This window comes from Manis pentadactyla, chromosome 5 (genome assembly GCF_030020395.1).
Source record: "Manis pentadactyla isolate mManPen7 chromosome 5, mManPen7.hap1, whole genome shotgun sequence".
Taxonomy (NCBI): domain Eukaryota; kingdom Metazoa; phylum Chordata; class Mammalia; order Pholidota; family Manidae; genus Manis; species Manis pentadactyla.
This window is the reverse complement of record NC_080023.1, coordinates 169,142,600-169,157,635: the sequence shown is the minus strand read 5'-3', so window position 1 is coordinate 169,157,635 and position 15,036 is coordinate 169,142,600. Positions and strand designations below refer to the sequence as shown.

The window sequence follows — 15,036 nt, the reverse complement described above, 5'->3', positions numbered from 1 at the left end:
TTGTGCTTTTCTATCATTTTATGGGGAGCCAGGGGTTAAGTGTAACATGAGAATAGTAAAAATTTTAGGCTAGAAAATGCATTTTGTAAAACAGTTCTGTTCATATCTTTGTTACTTTGGCAAACATTCAGATCTCTTTTTAGTGTGTATATTTGGAAGGTAATGGAGTTTGGAAGCTTCTGGAGAGTCTTGGAATAATATTTGATTAGAAAAGGGTTGCATCTCAGCTCGTTTCTGTAGGACGTGAACTATGCTCTTTTAAAAGGATTAAATCCAAGACCTCAAAGTTGATTTGAGGTGAAGTGAAGCTCTTCTGGTGACAGCTCAGAAGAACTACACAAACCCTTTATGTTATTGCAGACTTTTCTGTTCATAATTAAGTGAGGGCTGCTGTTGGCTTCCCCCCTTTTTTTTTTTGAGAGTGATCTTTGTTGCTTCATACTATTTGACTTTCTTATTAAAATCACACTTGAAGCCAAATATCAAGCCAGAAAATTGGTAGAAGCAGAAATCGCAAGCAGAGTGTACATACATCTTTAGTTTCAGCAGACAGCCTGGAAGAACGCCAGCCTGGGTAGCCAGCGTTAAGGGCCTGGGTCGGTCCGCGGGCTGGAATTTCAGGAGGTAATGGTTGGATTCGCTAAAAAGTAGCAGCTCTCTTTCCGAGATAAGGTTTCAATAGGGGATTAGTAAAGTAACAGCAGCATGCCAGTTTTTTCAGATTCAAAACAAAATAAATCCCCAAATCTGTCTCTGACAAAGGCAGAAACTTAAAAGAAGCTGTGGGTTTTGGTTGCCCCCCCATGTCCCCACTGAGGGGGTTGGGGGCAGGGAACAGAAACCCCACACATGGGCATTCACAGTAACAGTCTTTCTTTTCATAACACAGAATCAGCGGGTCCCTGCTGACATGATCTTCCTGAGGACATCAGAAAAAAATGGTAAACATCTGGGATCGATTTTGAAAATAACCATTAACCTTTCAGTGGTAATTTGGCAAAATAATCATTTGAAAATGGAACAGAAGTAGATGATCATATTGGAGCCATGGAGGCGAATCAAAAACATCTCTTTGAATAGAGCAGCCTTAAAAAAAATGTTTTTGGTGCTCACAGGTCAATAGATTTTGATCATTACAAAGATACAGTTAGTCAGAGCCACGCAGAGTCACAGCGTGAAGTCACACACACGGTGGCTACGGGATTTCCTCTCCGGGCTGTATTAAGCTCAACTGCAGGAGTTGGCAGGGTGAGGAAGTGTGTTTAACAGAATCCAGCAAATCCTTTTTCTTCTGAGAAAATACCGGGAGATGGGACAGTAGAGAAACTGGGAAGAGAGGTAGGTGGCCTTTTCGGCCCTTTGCTCATGAGTGGCAGGGCCATGCCCGCCCGCGCCCATCAGTTTATTTATTATTGTAGCCCATTTGGGCTTTGAGTGAGCTGCTCAAGTCTCTTATAAGACCCTCCGCACTGCAGTTATTTCACCGTCTGTCCTCCCCACCAGTTGACTCAAATCTTTTTATTTTTTGTTAAGCTGTTTTGGGGGAAACAAGGCTGTTTAATCCCTTGCCTACAGGCACAGTCAGAGATCTCTGAACCTCTGGAAAAACTGCATTTGTAATCCTTTGAGGCTGCTGCAACCTATTTTATTATGAATCTAGTAAAAGTCTATATGAAATTTTATACTAATACATTGATTTGGAGACAGAGAGATGGAAAGCACTAGATGAAAAAAGTCTTCCTGTAAAAATTACAGCTTTGTTCTCAAATTGGTTCTTGTGTCCTAGCCAGTGAAAAATGGAACATTATGAGTGGGTTTGGGTCCCTGAAATACTTTCCTGTTCTTCGAAAAAAATAAATAAATAAGGTCAATAAATAAAGATTAGAAGTATTTTTCTTCCTTTATGGTTCTCAGAAGCCTCAACAGCAGTGTCAGTGAGTTCAGTATATTCTGGGTCTGATGAACTATATATATGTAGCTGACTCATTGCTCAGACTTGTACAACAGACTGAACGATGCGTCCATATTGGGTGCAAGCCAGTAACAACAGCAGACAGTTGGAAATACTTTCAGGGTTATGAGCAGTTTGCATGAATCAGGTCTTTAGTCCACAGCATGAAGTTGGTGCCCGTATCTTCATTTTTACAGTCTGGGTAAGTAACTGCCTCAGAGCACACAGCTGGTAAGTACCAGAGCTGGACTTGATTCCAGAAGGTCTGGTTCCTCATACCTGTTTGTAACCCCTGCCCAGAACAGGCTTGAATGCTGGTTCCCTGTGGCAGCCACTGTGCCAGGGGGTTCTGTCTCCCCACTGATTCCTTTCAGCAAGTTTGTGGAGTCTGTGTTTCTCCCCATTTTACAGACCAGACACACTGAGGCTTAGGAAGGTTGAGTGACTAGCCCAGGCACCCACAATGAGTGCGTGGGGCAGCGAGGATTTGAATCTAAATTTTATGGCCCCAGAGCTTATGGAGGAAATAGGAAATGGTGTGTTTATTTTCCCTTTTGGTTGTTGACCACTGATTGGTTATTTTTACAAAGACCAGAGCAAGAACTGCTCAGAGCGGCCAAGGGAAGGGTTCAGAATAGCAGGTGAACGGATGGGGCCCAACTTGCATCCACAGGGTCCTGCTTCCTGCGGACAGACCAGCTGGACGGGGAGACGGACTGGAAGCTGCGGCTGCCCGTGGCCTGCACGCAGAGACTCCCCACTGCCGCCGTGAGTCCCCTCCCTGCGGGCGCGCAGCCCGGCAGCTGACAGTGCGGGGCTCTCAACCTCCCCCACCCTCGGGGGCCGGGCCTGGGACGCAGATGTGAGCGGGGCTGGCCAGGTGGTATGGGGGCCCGGGGGTCTTGAGTGCTTGCGGTTTCTGAGAGATGTGGCCGTGCGCAAAGCAGACCTGCCCCAGGGACGGAGCTCTTCCCGGGGATGCTCTGACCCTCAGACCTCGACGGGGTGCCTCTGCTAAAGCTGCAGCGTAAGCCAGAGCGTGTCATCCCTCTGCTGAAGACGTCCGGGGGCTTCTCCTCCCCTGGGGCCTGATCGAGCAGTCCTCGCTGGGGTCCTCAGGCCCCACATGACCTGACCTCCTGCTGGGGCACTGACCTCAGCTCCTGGCCCTCTGCCCCCTGCTCCAGCCACAGTGGTCCCTCCATCAGGCATATTTGCCCTTGCCGTTTCCCATACTGAGAACAGTTGTACGCAGTGTCTGCCTGCAGGGTGTCTCCATCGTGTTATCTGGGCTCTGTGCACAGGTCTCCTTATCCGAGAGGACTTTTCTGTCCACTCTTTCCTGGCATCACCAGTCCACGCATTTCAGGGTCGTGTCTTCAAGAACAGAGTTCTGCCTGGTGTGTTTGCTGCTAAATACCCAGTGCGTGGAACAGTGTGTGGAACAAGCACTCATGCCCTCTCTGAGGGAGGCAGTCTAAGTAGTTGGAACCAACTGTCGGTCACAGCTCTCCAAGGTCCCCTACTTCCTCACCAGCACTCATGCCGTGACTTGTAGAGTGAAGGGAGGGAGCCAGAGAGTGAGTTTAAACACAAGCCACAGGGGTTGGATGTGGCCTGTGGACTAGGTCACAGAATCACAGAATGTAGTTTCATGGCCCAGCAGTGGTCTGAAAGGGTTAAGCCGGACACGTGAGCGTTTCCTGGGCTCGTGTTCACGTGACTGATGCCGCTCCTTACCGTGTTCTGTGAGGAAGGGGTGGGCAGGAGACGGTTTTGTGTCCGTGTGGTCAACAGTACACGTGCCCGTAGCCCTCGTGACTTGTCATGGCCAAGAAGCAGCGACAGAGCACCGTTATCACTGTGAAACTTTAAACTGGGGTTTCTCTAAAGTAATGGGTTTCAAGCTGTGGTCAGGAGCCCCTGAGAACCCTTAGAAGGCACCATCCTGCCCCTGAGACAGGCTCGCCTTATGAGGGGTTCTCATGTTATCTGGGCAATGGGTTTTACTTGCTGGCAGGATTTCTTTAAAGAAAGGCTGTTTCCTGAAAGTGATTTGACAGACTCTTGATAAGAGACAGTTGAGAGCCGAGACTGTGAGGGTGCTTGCTGCCCTGCTGCGCTGTGCTGCATTATTTGGTGTACACCATGGACGCATCACCCAGTTTAATAAACTTCTGTTTTGCCCCTCGCCTGCCCCAGGCCTGGGCTGGGGTCCAGAGCAGACAAGATACCACCACCGCCATCTCTGTTGCCAGGGAACTCTCAGCCTCCGTGGGCCTGGGGCCTGAGTGGGGGCAGCATTTTAATAAAGTTGTAGATTAAAAGAGCTACACAAAAAGATTACCTGAGTGATCTGTGCATATATTCTTGTTTTTTTTAAAAAAAATCCAACCGTATGGAAAGCTCTGGAGGAAAAAGTGAGACGTCTTACTCGTAGCCTTTGTCCCAGCTCCCCCCAGGGCATCATGTAAAGTTGGTAGTTGTCTTTCCAGGTCTTTTTCGGCATGTTTCTTACAACTATACAACTGCACACTTGGTGTTGGGTGTGGTTTTACGTAAATGGGATCATACTGTATTTATTACTCTGCAATTCTTTCCCCTCCATTTTGCATGTGTCCCCGGGCCTTTTCTTATCAGGACACAGAGGCTGCAGAGCAAGTATGTCTGCACACAGGTCCTCCTTGGTTCGTTAGCAGAGAGTTCAGGCCCTGCCCAGGGGCTGCGCAGTAGCCTCTACTCCCTCTACTCCAGACCCTGTAGCCAAGGGGTACTGTGGCCTGAATTTGACTGGCTGTCTGCTTGGAGTCCTTTTTTTCAAACCCCAATTTTGTTTTTTTTGTAATAAAGGACACATAAAATTTTTAAGTGGACAGTCCAGTGGTGTTGAGTACATTCCCAGTGTTGTGCACCCATCACCCCCCTTCATCTCCAGAAGTCTTCGTCATGCAAAACTGAAACTACCCATCGAGTAACACATCTTCCCCCAGCTCCTGGCAGCCACCACCCTACTTTCTGTCTCTGTGAGTTTGACTGCCCTGGTACCTCATATAACTATTTGTGTCTTTTTGTGTCTGGTTCATTTCCCTTGGCATAATGTGCTCAAGGTTCAGCCATGCTGTAGCAGTTGTCAGAATGCCCTTCCTTTTTAAGGCTGAGTAATATTCCATTGTTTGTATGCACCATATTTCATTTATCCATACATCTGTGGACACAGGTTGCCTCCATCTTTTGGCAATTGTGGATAATGCTATGAACGTGGGTATCTAAGTATCTTTTTGAGACCCTGCTTTTAATTCCCTATCACATAGATTGCTATTCATATGGTAATATTTAATTTTTTGGAGGAATATACCACCATACTGTGTACTGCAGTGGCTGCGCCGTATTACATTCCCACCAACAGTGCCCGAGGGTTCCAGTTTCCTACATTCTGGACACTTCTTTTTGATAGTAGCCATTCTAAGGGACATGAGGTATTTCTGTCTGTTTTCCACCCCTCTGCCCTTTCCAGGGCTTTGCACAGAGTAGGTACCCAGTAACCATTTGTTGAATGAGTAAGTATTTCCATGTTGTAAACAATTCTCGTAAACCCGAGCATAGCAGAGGGGAGCTGTGCCATCAACCAACTTGGGAAATGCTGGGTAAACACAGATAAACAGCTATCTTCACAGTAGAGTCTCTCAAGGTGTCTTAGGATATATTGTATGTGTGACTCCTAAATTTACTTAAGAGAAGATTTTCCTCTTCCTACCTGCCCTATAATTTTGAGAGCCTGTTTGTTGTTTGGGAAATATAATTGCTTTTGAAAAATAGGGGATGCCTCCTGAAATCTCTTTAACCATGAACTTTGTTTTAACTCCACGATGTCACATCTGTTGGACAGGATCTTCTTCAGATTCGATCGTATGTCTATGCAGAGGAGCCAAACATTGACATCCACAACTTCGTGGGAACCTTTACCAGAGTAAGTCATCTTAGCTTAACATGGGATCCTGTTTTAAGGAGTGTGTTAGCGATGAAGGCCTGAAAAGGAGGGGGTGAAATTCCCTTCTGAAGGCCCCGTCTTGAAAGCTGACCTACTGTTTGTCAGTGAGGTCGACACAACTGGGATTTTCCTCCAGCCTCTGAGCAGTTGGAATTAACCTGACAACTCAGAGCCAAGCGTTACTACCATCACTGTCACCTCCGATGTTGGAAAGCAGCTACCCTTTTCAGTTGAGGTGACGTCTTCTTTCACTCAGACAAGTCCTGTCTGCCACTGTTACAATTACTGAGCCACTTCCCAATCTTTTAGAATAGAAAATAAAATCGGATTTAAGTTGTTTTAGGATTGTGGCAAAATGCATTTATAGATCCCAAACTGAATTGTTCACGTTCCCTTTCTACGAGTCATAGAACTGGCTGGAGAAGGGCTCTTTCTGTTAATTTGGCTTCTATATTTAAATCTTACCTTGTAAGATATTTCTTCCGTGTTAAAAGCCTGCACTTCTTAAATCATGAACTGGCGTTTTCAAGTATTTCCATGGAGGAGAGGGTAACTCCAGAGATAATAGTTCATGAGCTTAACCTTCCTCTCCCGGCTGGGCTGTCATCTTCCAAGAGGGATTGATTGTCCTGCCCGCTGTCGTGGGGGAGCAGGCTGGAAAAGACTGGGGGTCCTGCCAAAAGCTCAGCAGCTAAGTGTGCGTCCATCTGATCTCTTCCAGGAGGACAGCGACCCTCCAATCAGTGAGAGCCTGAGCATAGAGAACGCGCTGTGGGCCGGCACTGTCATCGCGTCAGGTAAGGGTGCGTTTTAGAAGAGTATGTTAGCAATTTGAAAAGGAAAGAAAATCCTTTCGTGCAATTAGAATAATCATCTGTCGGTTGGGAAAATTAGTTGTTGGTCAAATGGTGTTTTCCACTGGTTCCTGCCCCTCCAGGGAGTTACCCTGACATCTAATGGCCCCTCGGACACTTGTGGGCGTCTGGAAGAGAAGCTGCTCTGGCCTGTGGACTCTTCTGCAGCTTCTACTCTGTGAATAGCCCTTAATCGCCACTTCAGAGTGACATTCTAATCTGTACCAGAAATCGGCTCAGCCTGGACGTTCCGGCTGGATGTCGTGTCCATGGGGGCTGCTGAGCTGGTCCTGCTGGTCCAGGGACCCTGGTGCACAGGAAGGGGCTATGGGCCTGAGTTGGAACCTTGGTACTTAAAACACCAAGATGACATGCAAATTGGTGTCTTCAGTTTTGAACATGGGATGAAACTCAGCCGAAGGGGACCCAGGGCTGAGTGTGCTCGGCAGTAGCCCCGGCTGGTCAGTGGGGTGTTGCTGATCTGTCAGATACTGTGCATTACACCTTGCATTGAACCCTCCCTGCAGTACCATGAAGGTAGGCGCTAGTGTTTTCCCCATTCTGCAGATGAGTGAACTAAGGTTCAGGGAGGTTAGTTCACTTGCCCAACAGCATGCAGCAGGTAAAAGGCAAAGTGGGGACTTGAACACCCACACTTTGCTCCGGAAGCAGAACTCAGTGTGCAGCCGTTATTACTGTATTACATGCATTATATAATAATATAGACTATTATTAACATGTAAGTCCACTACTGGCAACTTCCTGTCTTTACTATGGGAGTAGAAATTTTTATTCTTCCTTCAAACATGATATCTCCATCCTACCAACCTATTTTCCTCTGCTTGGTGCTGCTCTGAGGCTCCTCAGTAGAGCAGCCAGGTTGCCGTCTGACTGCAGAGGGGACAGCCAGCGCAGATGACCCACAAGCTACCACGGGTCACCAGCCAGAGACTCCCTCGGTGCCCGTGGACAGAGATGAGCTCTCCCTGGAGGTTCTGTGCCATGTTTCTTTTCCACTGCATGCCTGTATTTGCAGCATAATCTGAAATGTCCGTCAATCCCCCTGGTAGCTAAAGAAGTGGGAAACGGGTCCTTAAGATTCTGCATGGCCACAGCGCAGCCATGTCACGGCCACGGCCACCCGGGACTTACAGCCTCCCTTCTCCCTTCTGCCTCTCCCCTGCCACTTGTCCGCCCAAATCCGTCTCAACTTGTTCCTCTTCCCAGTTTTTCTCACTTTGAAGTCATTTACTAATAAGTAATTCTTTTTAATCTTTAATAATCTGACTGGAAAATAAGCAACTTGGCTCAATTTGCATTTCCTGGATTACCTGGAAGCTTGGCATCTTTGCATATTTCATTTCTTCCTTTGTCAGTTACTTTTTGTGTCCTGAGGTCATTTTCCCACTGTGGTTCTCATCTTTCTCTTATTCCTGTAAGAGTTTCTTGTTTCAGGTATATAAGCCTCAGGCCCATTCTCCCCATCCGATGTGTCATCTGGTTTTAAAAAAGATTTTGTGGTGTATTTGATATGTAGGAGTTAAAAAAAAAAAAGCTTAAGTTTATCCTTCTCCAGTCTGTTGTGTGGTAGACAGTATCTCATTATTGGGTTTTTTTTTTTTCATTGTGAATCGGGGTGAGCATCTTTATATAGAAGCCATTTCTGTCCGAGGCCCTCTCAACTGACCAGTGATGGGGACCTAACTGCATCCTTTACTGTACCCCTTCTCAGCATGAAGCAGCCAGAGAGGTCATTGCCCCCTTTCCCTAGCAGTAGCTACGGTCCCACCTGTAGAGGGGGGAATGAGACAGGGACCATGGGCTTAGAGTAGGGTAAGGGCCTCCGGAAAAAAACAAAGCAAGATAATCCGTTGTGAGATGTGCTTTGGCCTGCTGGGGGCACCCAGCTTATTTTTCTAACTTTACCCAGGAGCTGCTTTTCTTCCTCCAGCCCTAAACAAATGATTCGCAACCTGGGAAATGTAGTAAGCAAGCCCAAACCAACATAGTAAAAACAGGAAGGATGCCATCTTGGAAATTAGATTGCATTCTCAATTTGTTAAAAAGTATGTTACTCTTTAACAGACAGACAATAACTCAGCCCACCTTGGAAGCAAAACAGGCAGTCTTGAGTGATGAGCTCCCAGAGCAGGAAGCTGCTATCCTGGGAAGAAATCAGAGCAATAAAATTCTTGTAAATAACCAGGAAGACTAATAAGAAACTTAGTGTTTCTTCAAAGGTAAACATTTTGGGACCATTTAGCAGGTGTACATCCCTAGCCCTTTGTCTCTGAAGTGCCTATAAAACCCCTAGACAGGATATGTGGGGGGGACTTGGTGAAGGGGGGAGCCTAGTAAACATACTGTCCTTCATGTAATTGTAGATTAATGATACCAAAATAAAAAAAAATAAAAAATAAAAAAACCCCTAGACAACGCACCACCCCCAGGATTCTTGTCCCCTCTTGGCTTGAGCCAGGAGCTCTGTCCTGTCCTCTCGCTTTCTCTCTAAATAAGAGCTGCTGCCTTGCTCTCCTAAAAAAAAAAAGCCATTTCTGGATGTTTTGGTCTCTCTACTTTTGATTTCTTCTTTTCTTACTAATTTGTAAGAATGCTTTCTAGAAGAAAGAATATTGAACTATCATCTTTCAAGTGCTGCAGACCTTTTTTGTCTGTGATGATCTTTGTTTTTTCCAGGAATAAGGTCTGTACAATGATGTAGTCGACATTTTCATAGAAACAGGACTATTCCATGAAAGGGCATCTACCTTAGGATTCACATGGCAAATGTGCCTCTTCTAATTCACAGTCCTGACCATCTTATTTTATATATGCACCCTAGCCAGTGCCATGTTCTGTTTGACTTTCTAATTTTTGCCCATCTGCTAGACATTGAATAAATAGCTAGCATATTGATTTTCCTTTTCAAAGTTATTTGGGAAGTTGAGCATCTTTCTTTGTATTTACTGTTCATTTGCATTTAAAAAAATAGATGTGAATTGCCAGTTTATGCTCTGTGCCCATTTTGCTTTTGATGGGTTCATTTAAGGAAATGAGAGTCTAAGAATCTTTCATATCATAAGAATATTAACCTTCGGTTTGTTATCTTAATTGCAATTCCTATGTCTCAGTTGATCTCATTCATATTTTGGCACAAAAGTTAAACATTTTGATATAGTCAGACATGCTGACTTTTTCTTTAGGGTTTCCAGTTTTTGTGACATGCTGAGAAAAATCTTCTCTGCTTTAAAATGATAGAAACACACCGATGTTTTCTTGGGGTGTTTTTATAGCTTCATTTTAAGATATTTGAATTTAGCTTGGTTTAAGGAGTGAAGTTAGGACAACTTACTGGCAAAGGGGTCTTACCTCAGCTCAAACCCCAAAGCTCCAGATGCGTGCACCCAGTTTGTGTTTGTGGCTCCATGTAAAGAGCCTGATGGGGAATGGGGGTGAAAGTGAAAAAGCATACAGTATGGGATGGGATCCTGCGTCAAACGCCTGTCTCTGGGTGGAATGGAGAGAGAGATTAAGGAGGCCAGACAAGATGGGGTTAAAAATCCCTGTGCTGTGTCGCATATGGCAAAGGCAGGGCTGCAAGTTTAGAGGTGCCTGTGATGTACCCACCACCTTACCAGCCAGCAGTGTGACCAGTACACACTTCATTTCTTGCAAACAAGTATTTCTTCTTCCATCTTCTTCCCATTTATTGAAAGACAGCACATAATATAGAAAAGCATATAAATCTTAAACATAGCAGCAAAGCCTAGATCGAGTTATCAGCCCCCAGAAACTCCACTCAGCTGCCTACCCTCACTGCACCCCTGCCCACCAAGGGGTAACCATTGCCTTGACTTCTAATAGCCTTGATTTCTTTGATTGGCACTTGTTATGGTAATGTTTCTATAAGTGTATGTTCATGTATCTGTTTGGTTTTCATTCTGGTGATTTTTCTTCCTGCATTCCTCCGTTCCATGCAGCAGACCTTTGTGAGTACCTGTGTGTAATAATGGCAGGCTCTGTTCTAGGTCCTCGTGCTGTGTGGTGTGCCAAGAAAATCCTTGTCTCCATCCTCGTGGGATTTATAGTTTACTCTGGACTTATATAAATTACAGAGGAGATGAGAGGAAATTCAGAGGAATTACCTCTGAAGCCCGTAAAAAGCAAAGCGATATAAGTGAAGATTTGGAGAATTCTGAGCTGGAGGGAGTGAAGTTGAAAAGGCTCATCAGCTCCAATCTCAGATTAATGAGAATAAGCCTTTTATTTTTAAGACTTTTTTATTTACAAAGTGTTTTGCTGCCATTCTCTTGTTTTGGCCTCATTAAATGAGGACATTTAATGGAATGAAGAATTGAGTCTCAGAGAGGTTAAGCAATTTGCTTTAGGTCACACAGCTTTGGAGAGGTCATCGCTTGGGAGGAGGAGAGTGGAAGGCAGATGGGATCTTGAAGATGGGAGAAAAGATTTCAAACAGTTCATTGGAAATGTGGAGTTAAAACATGCATTTTTTTTCACTTGTCTGAATTCCTCTCTTATGTGCCTGGTGATGAGAGAAGAGAGAGAGCTGCAATGGATCCAGAGGCATTGCCTGCCAGCCCTTTGGTGGGCATGTGTTTTAGAGTGAGTCTGAGGAGCTGGGCATTTCCCATTTCCTTAGCAGGCCTCAGTTTCACCTTCTCACTGAGTAGGCATCTAACTGACTGCAGTCTGGTTCTGGTGCAGACATAGAGTCAAATTCAAACCATTTCCTTCTGGTGCTCCACTCAAGAAACAGCCATTAAGAGTAATCTTAATCAATGAGATTTGCTTCTGTGTTCCCCTGAGACTCTAACTCCTGGGTCTTGGTCACTCTGGTATTATCTGTTGGAAGTATAAAAAATCAAAAAGGTTACCAGGCAGCGGTAGGGGTCCAGCTGCATTGGCTGGCCTCATCTGTAGAGGATGCAGTTGCCATGGTAACCCAACCACTAGGCCGAGGGGTCACTGGGGCGATGACAGGGAAGGCCCAGGGGCTTGGCAGGGCCCAGTTCTTCTCAGACTCTCAGTGGTGTGGGACCAGTTTGTTGCCCCTTGCCCCTAATCTGTAGCAGATCAGTCCGTGGCCCTGCTGGGCACAAACAGCCTGCAGGTCACACTATGTGCACCCCACCACACGGGTGTGATAGTGCCCAGCTGGCCTGTGCCTGGCAGTGGGACTTGTCCCATGGCTGCCTGCTTGGACGTCACAGCCGTGTCTGTTGCTCTAAATGTTGCTGAACGCTCACTCTCTGGGGTTCAGCATTTATCTTGTGCACCGGCAACAAGGGGTCACAGAGTAGCACTGACCCGGGGACCACATGTTGTGGACAGTTAGGAAGAACTTCGTGTGGTGGTCCTTGGAGCAGCCTGCTGGCAGGTGGAGAGGGTTCCCTGCTGTGCAGGCTGCAGAGGGCGAGAGCAAGGAGGGATGGCAGAGGTGACAGTGTGGGCAGCAGGCTGGCAGTGGAGAGGCTCAGGTCTGGAGATCTTAAAAGGTTGGGTTGGGCTGCGTGGGGACAACTGTGCTGGGCTGAGAGTGCGGCTGTCTCCGCATGGGCGGGTGATGCAGGGAGGAAAGTGGGCTCAGGGTCACCAGACCTTCTGATTTTCCAGAAGCCAGAAACCTCAGTTGTTTAGAGTGAGTCTGAGGAGCTGGGCATTTCCCATTTCCTTAGCTGGCCTCAGTGTCCCCTGCTCACTGAGTAGGCATTTAACTGCACTCTGATTTAAAAGTTGGCAACTAATTGAAGCCATGAAAGCAGCATGCAGAGCAAACCAGTGTACCTCTGGACTGCGGTGCCCTTTCTCTCTGGGAGGCTGGGGCCGGGGTCCAGATCTTGAGCCCAGGGAGGCGCTGGGGGGGAGAAAAGCCATTTCCAGAGACTCTGAAGGCTTTGAGGGTCCCGGCACCAGTGGGGGTACCTGCCCTTCAGGGCCCCTGTGTTTAGGACCTTCTCAACCCCCAGATGTCGGGTGCTGAGGCTGAGCCATGTCTATGCAGGAGTGAGTGCAGGGGCTGTGTGGCCACCCCAGCTCAGCCCAGGTTCGGCTCCCACTGTCCCACCATCTGCCATGGCCATGGGCTTGCTTTTACTGGAGCCTGCCATCTGCTGAGGACATAACAGTGAGCTGTCCCGGCATGCCACCTGCTGAGGGCCTCCCTGGAAGGGACCTCCAGTGTGTGCATTAAACTTGGGGGGATGTCAGTGCCCTGTCCAGGGGCTCTTTGTCCACAAGACACCGTCCCACGCTTCATCTGGGGGGCAGGCTCTTTTGTCAGCTCTGCGGGAACCTCTGGGGTTCGGATGTCCCGCTGACTGCTGTGGTCAGAGGAGAGTCCGGTGCGGTGTTTTCTTTTCCAGCACAGACCACACTGTATTCCCAGAATCTTGCCTGAGAACTCCGCGGGGCTGGCTCCTTCTCACATTCGGAGTTTCAGCTCGGATGTGCTCAGCTCAGAGACTGCTTCCCTGACCACCTGGTGCCGGCCGGCAGCTTCTCCAGCCGCCCTCCCCCGCCTGTGCCTCTGCTTCATTTTCATCCCGTGCCTCCTGGTTACCATTTCTTGTTCCTTCCTGATTGTCTTCCCCACTGTGTTGCGTGCTCTCTTACCGTACCCTGAATAGGGGAGACAAAGGTAAATTTTGATAGATGCTGCCCATTTCCCCCACAAAACAGGTGGTCCCAATTTTACTTTCCAGCTAACAGTGTGTGTGACAGGGTCCATTTCTCCACCTCTTTGTTAACACTGGTTATTATCAGTCTTTGGAATTTTCTTTAACGCAATAGGGATAAAAATGGTTTATTTTGCATTTGTTTGTTCACTACTTTGAGCATCTTTTTTAATGTTGACTGCCCATTTGTGTTCCTTCTATAAATGGTTTATTTCTAGAAGGATGATGTCGTTCATTGTCTTGCTGGAAGATGGGAGGTGAGCAGGGAATCTAGGAAAGAGCTGTCAGGTGGAGAGACATTCCCCAAATACTCCAGTTGGACAAAGAACCTGAAAGGAATAATGTGCTCTAATGAGAAGGATGTGTGTTCATAAGCTTCCATAATAGGTTTTGAAGATAAGAATGTTCTAGGCACCTCTGGAAGCCTCTAAAGCCAGTGACATAAAGGACGAACCCCCACCCACCCCCACCCACCTTTCCTGCTGTCAGAGGCTGCTGGACCCCTTCGACGGGCCCTGACTCGAAGAACTTGTAGCAATAACGGAAAAGTCTGCACCTTTCCCACCCCATATGGCAGCTGCTAGTCACCTGTGGCTATTGAACGCTTGAGATGTGGCTGTGAAAATGGGGAATCATGTTTAGTTAATTGAATTTAAATTTAAATTTAAACAGCTGCGTGTGGCTAGACACTCCAAAACTGGTCAGTGTGGTCGCAGATCGTCGGCTGGTCCTGGCGTGCGTTTCCTGACGTTCTTGTGGTGTGGGTGTTGGATTCAGGGACTGTCCTGATGGTGGGTCTGGCTCTTCTACCCATAACCCCGCCTGTCTGTGTTAACCTTTCTTTGTATTTTTCTTGTGTTAGGAACCGTGGTTGGTGTTGTTCTCTATACTGGCAGGGAACTCCGGAGTGTCATGAATACCTCAAATCCTCGTAGCAAGGTGTGTACAGCGGCCCAGGATGCATCTGCTTGTCAGAACTTTCTGACCTGGTGTGTTTTGATGGTCGGTGTTGCTGGGTTGAGGAGCTAGATTTAAACATAGGAACACCAAGCGCTGTTACCTCACGTATAGTATACAGGCTACTGTCTTTTCCTACACACACATACATAGACACACAATACGTAAGTGTGTATTCACATGTATGTGAATACATACGATTTTAAAAGCTTTTAAGTGAAAACAACTATTGAGCACTTGCTGTTTGCTACATCCTTCATGCCAGCCTCTGAGCACAAGTGCCTCATCTTATGGACAAGAAATAGCCGTGAGAAGCACCCTACTTGGCCCAAGCTGCTGGGAGAGCAAGGGGAGACCCGGCTCCAGCCTCCTGAAGGACAGGCTGTGTCATGGCGCACAGGGTCAGGTCTGTGGTCTGCCTCCAGGCCCCCTTCACACCATAACCCTCCCTTCCAGCCCCACCCCTCCTCCAGTGTTCAGAAGTCAGAATATTGTAGAATGATTTCCTTTGCCAATACTCTGAAGAAATGCGGGGCTGCCTGAGTCAGTCATTTTTGTCCCCCCCACAACCCAAACACCATCGCAACCATC

The 15,036-nt window shown here is 47.1% G+C and overlaps 1 protein-coding gene across 5 annotated transcripts in view; it reads left to right on the top strand.

Moving 5' to 3' along the window:
* Window positions 1–15,036, top strand: part of ATP9A (ATPase phospholipid transporting 9A (putative)) — a 121,999-nt gene that overhangs the window by 39,915 nt on the left and 67,048 nt on the right. For all 5 annotated transcript variants that reach the window (XM_057503090.1, XM_036901953.2, XM_057503091.1 and 2 more), the window contains exons 6-10: window positions 890–941; window positions 2,625–2,719; window positions 5,838–5,918; window positions 6,661–6,736; window positions 14,351–14,427. In XM_057503090.1, coding sequence (XP_057359073.1) covers window positions 890–941; window positions 2,625–2,719; window positions 5,838–5,918; window positions 6,661–6,736; window positions 14,351–14,427 — 381 coding nt within the window. The remainder of the gene's footprint in view (window positions 1–889; window positions 942–2,624; window positions 2,720–5,837; window positions 5,919–6,660; window positions 6,737–14,350; window positions 14,428–15,036) is intronic.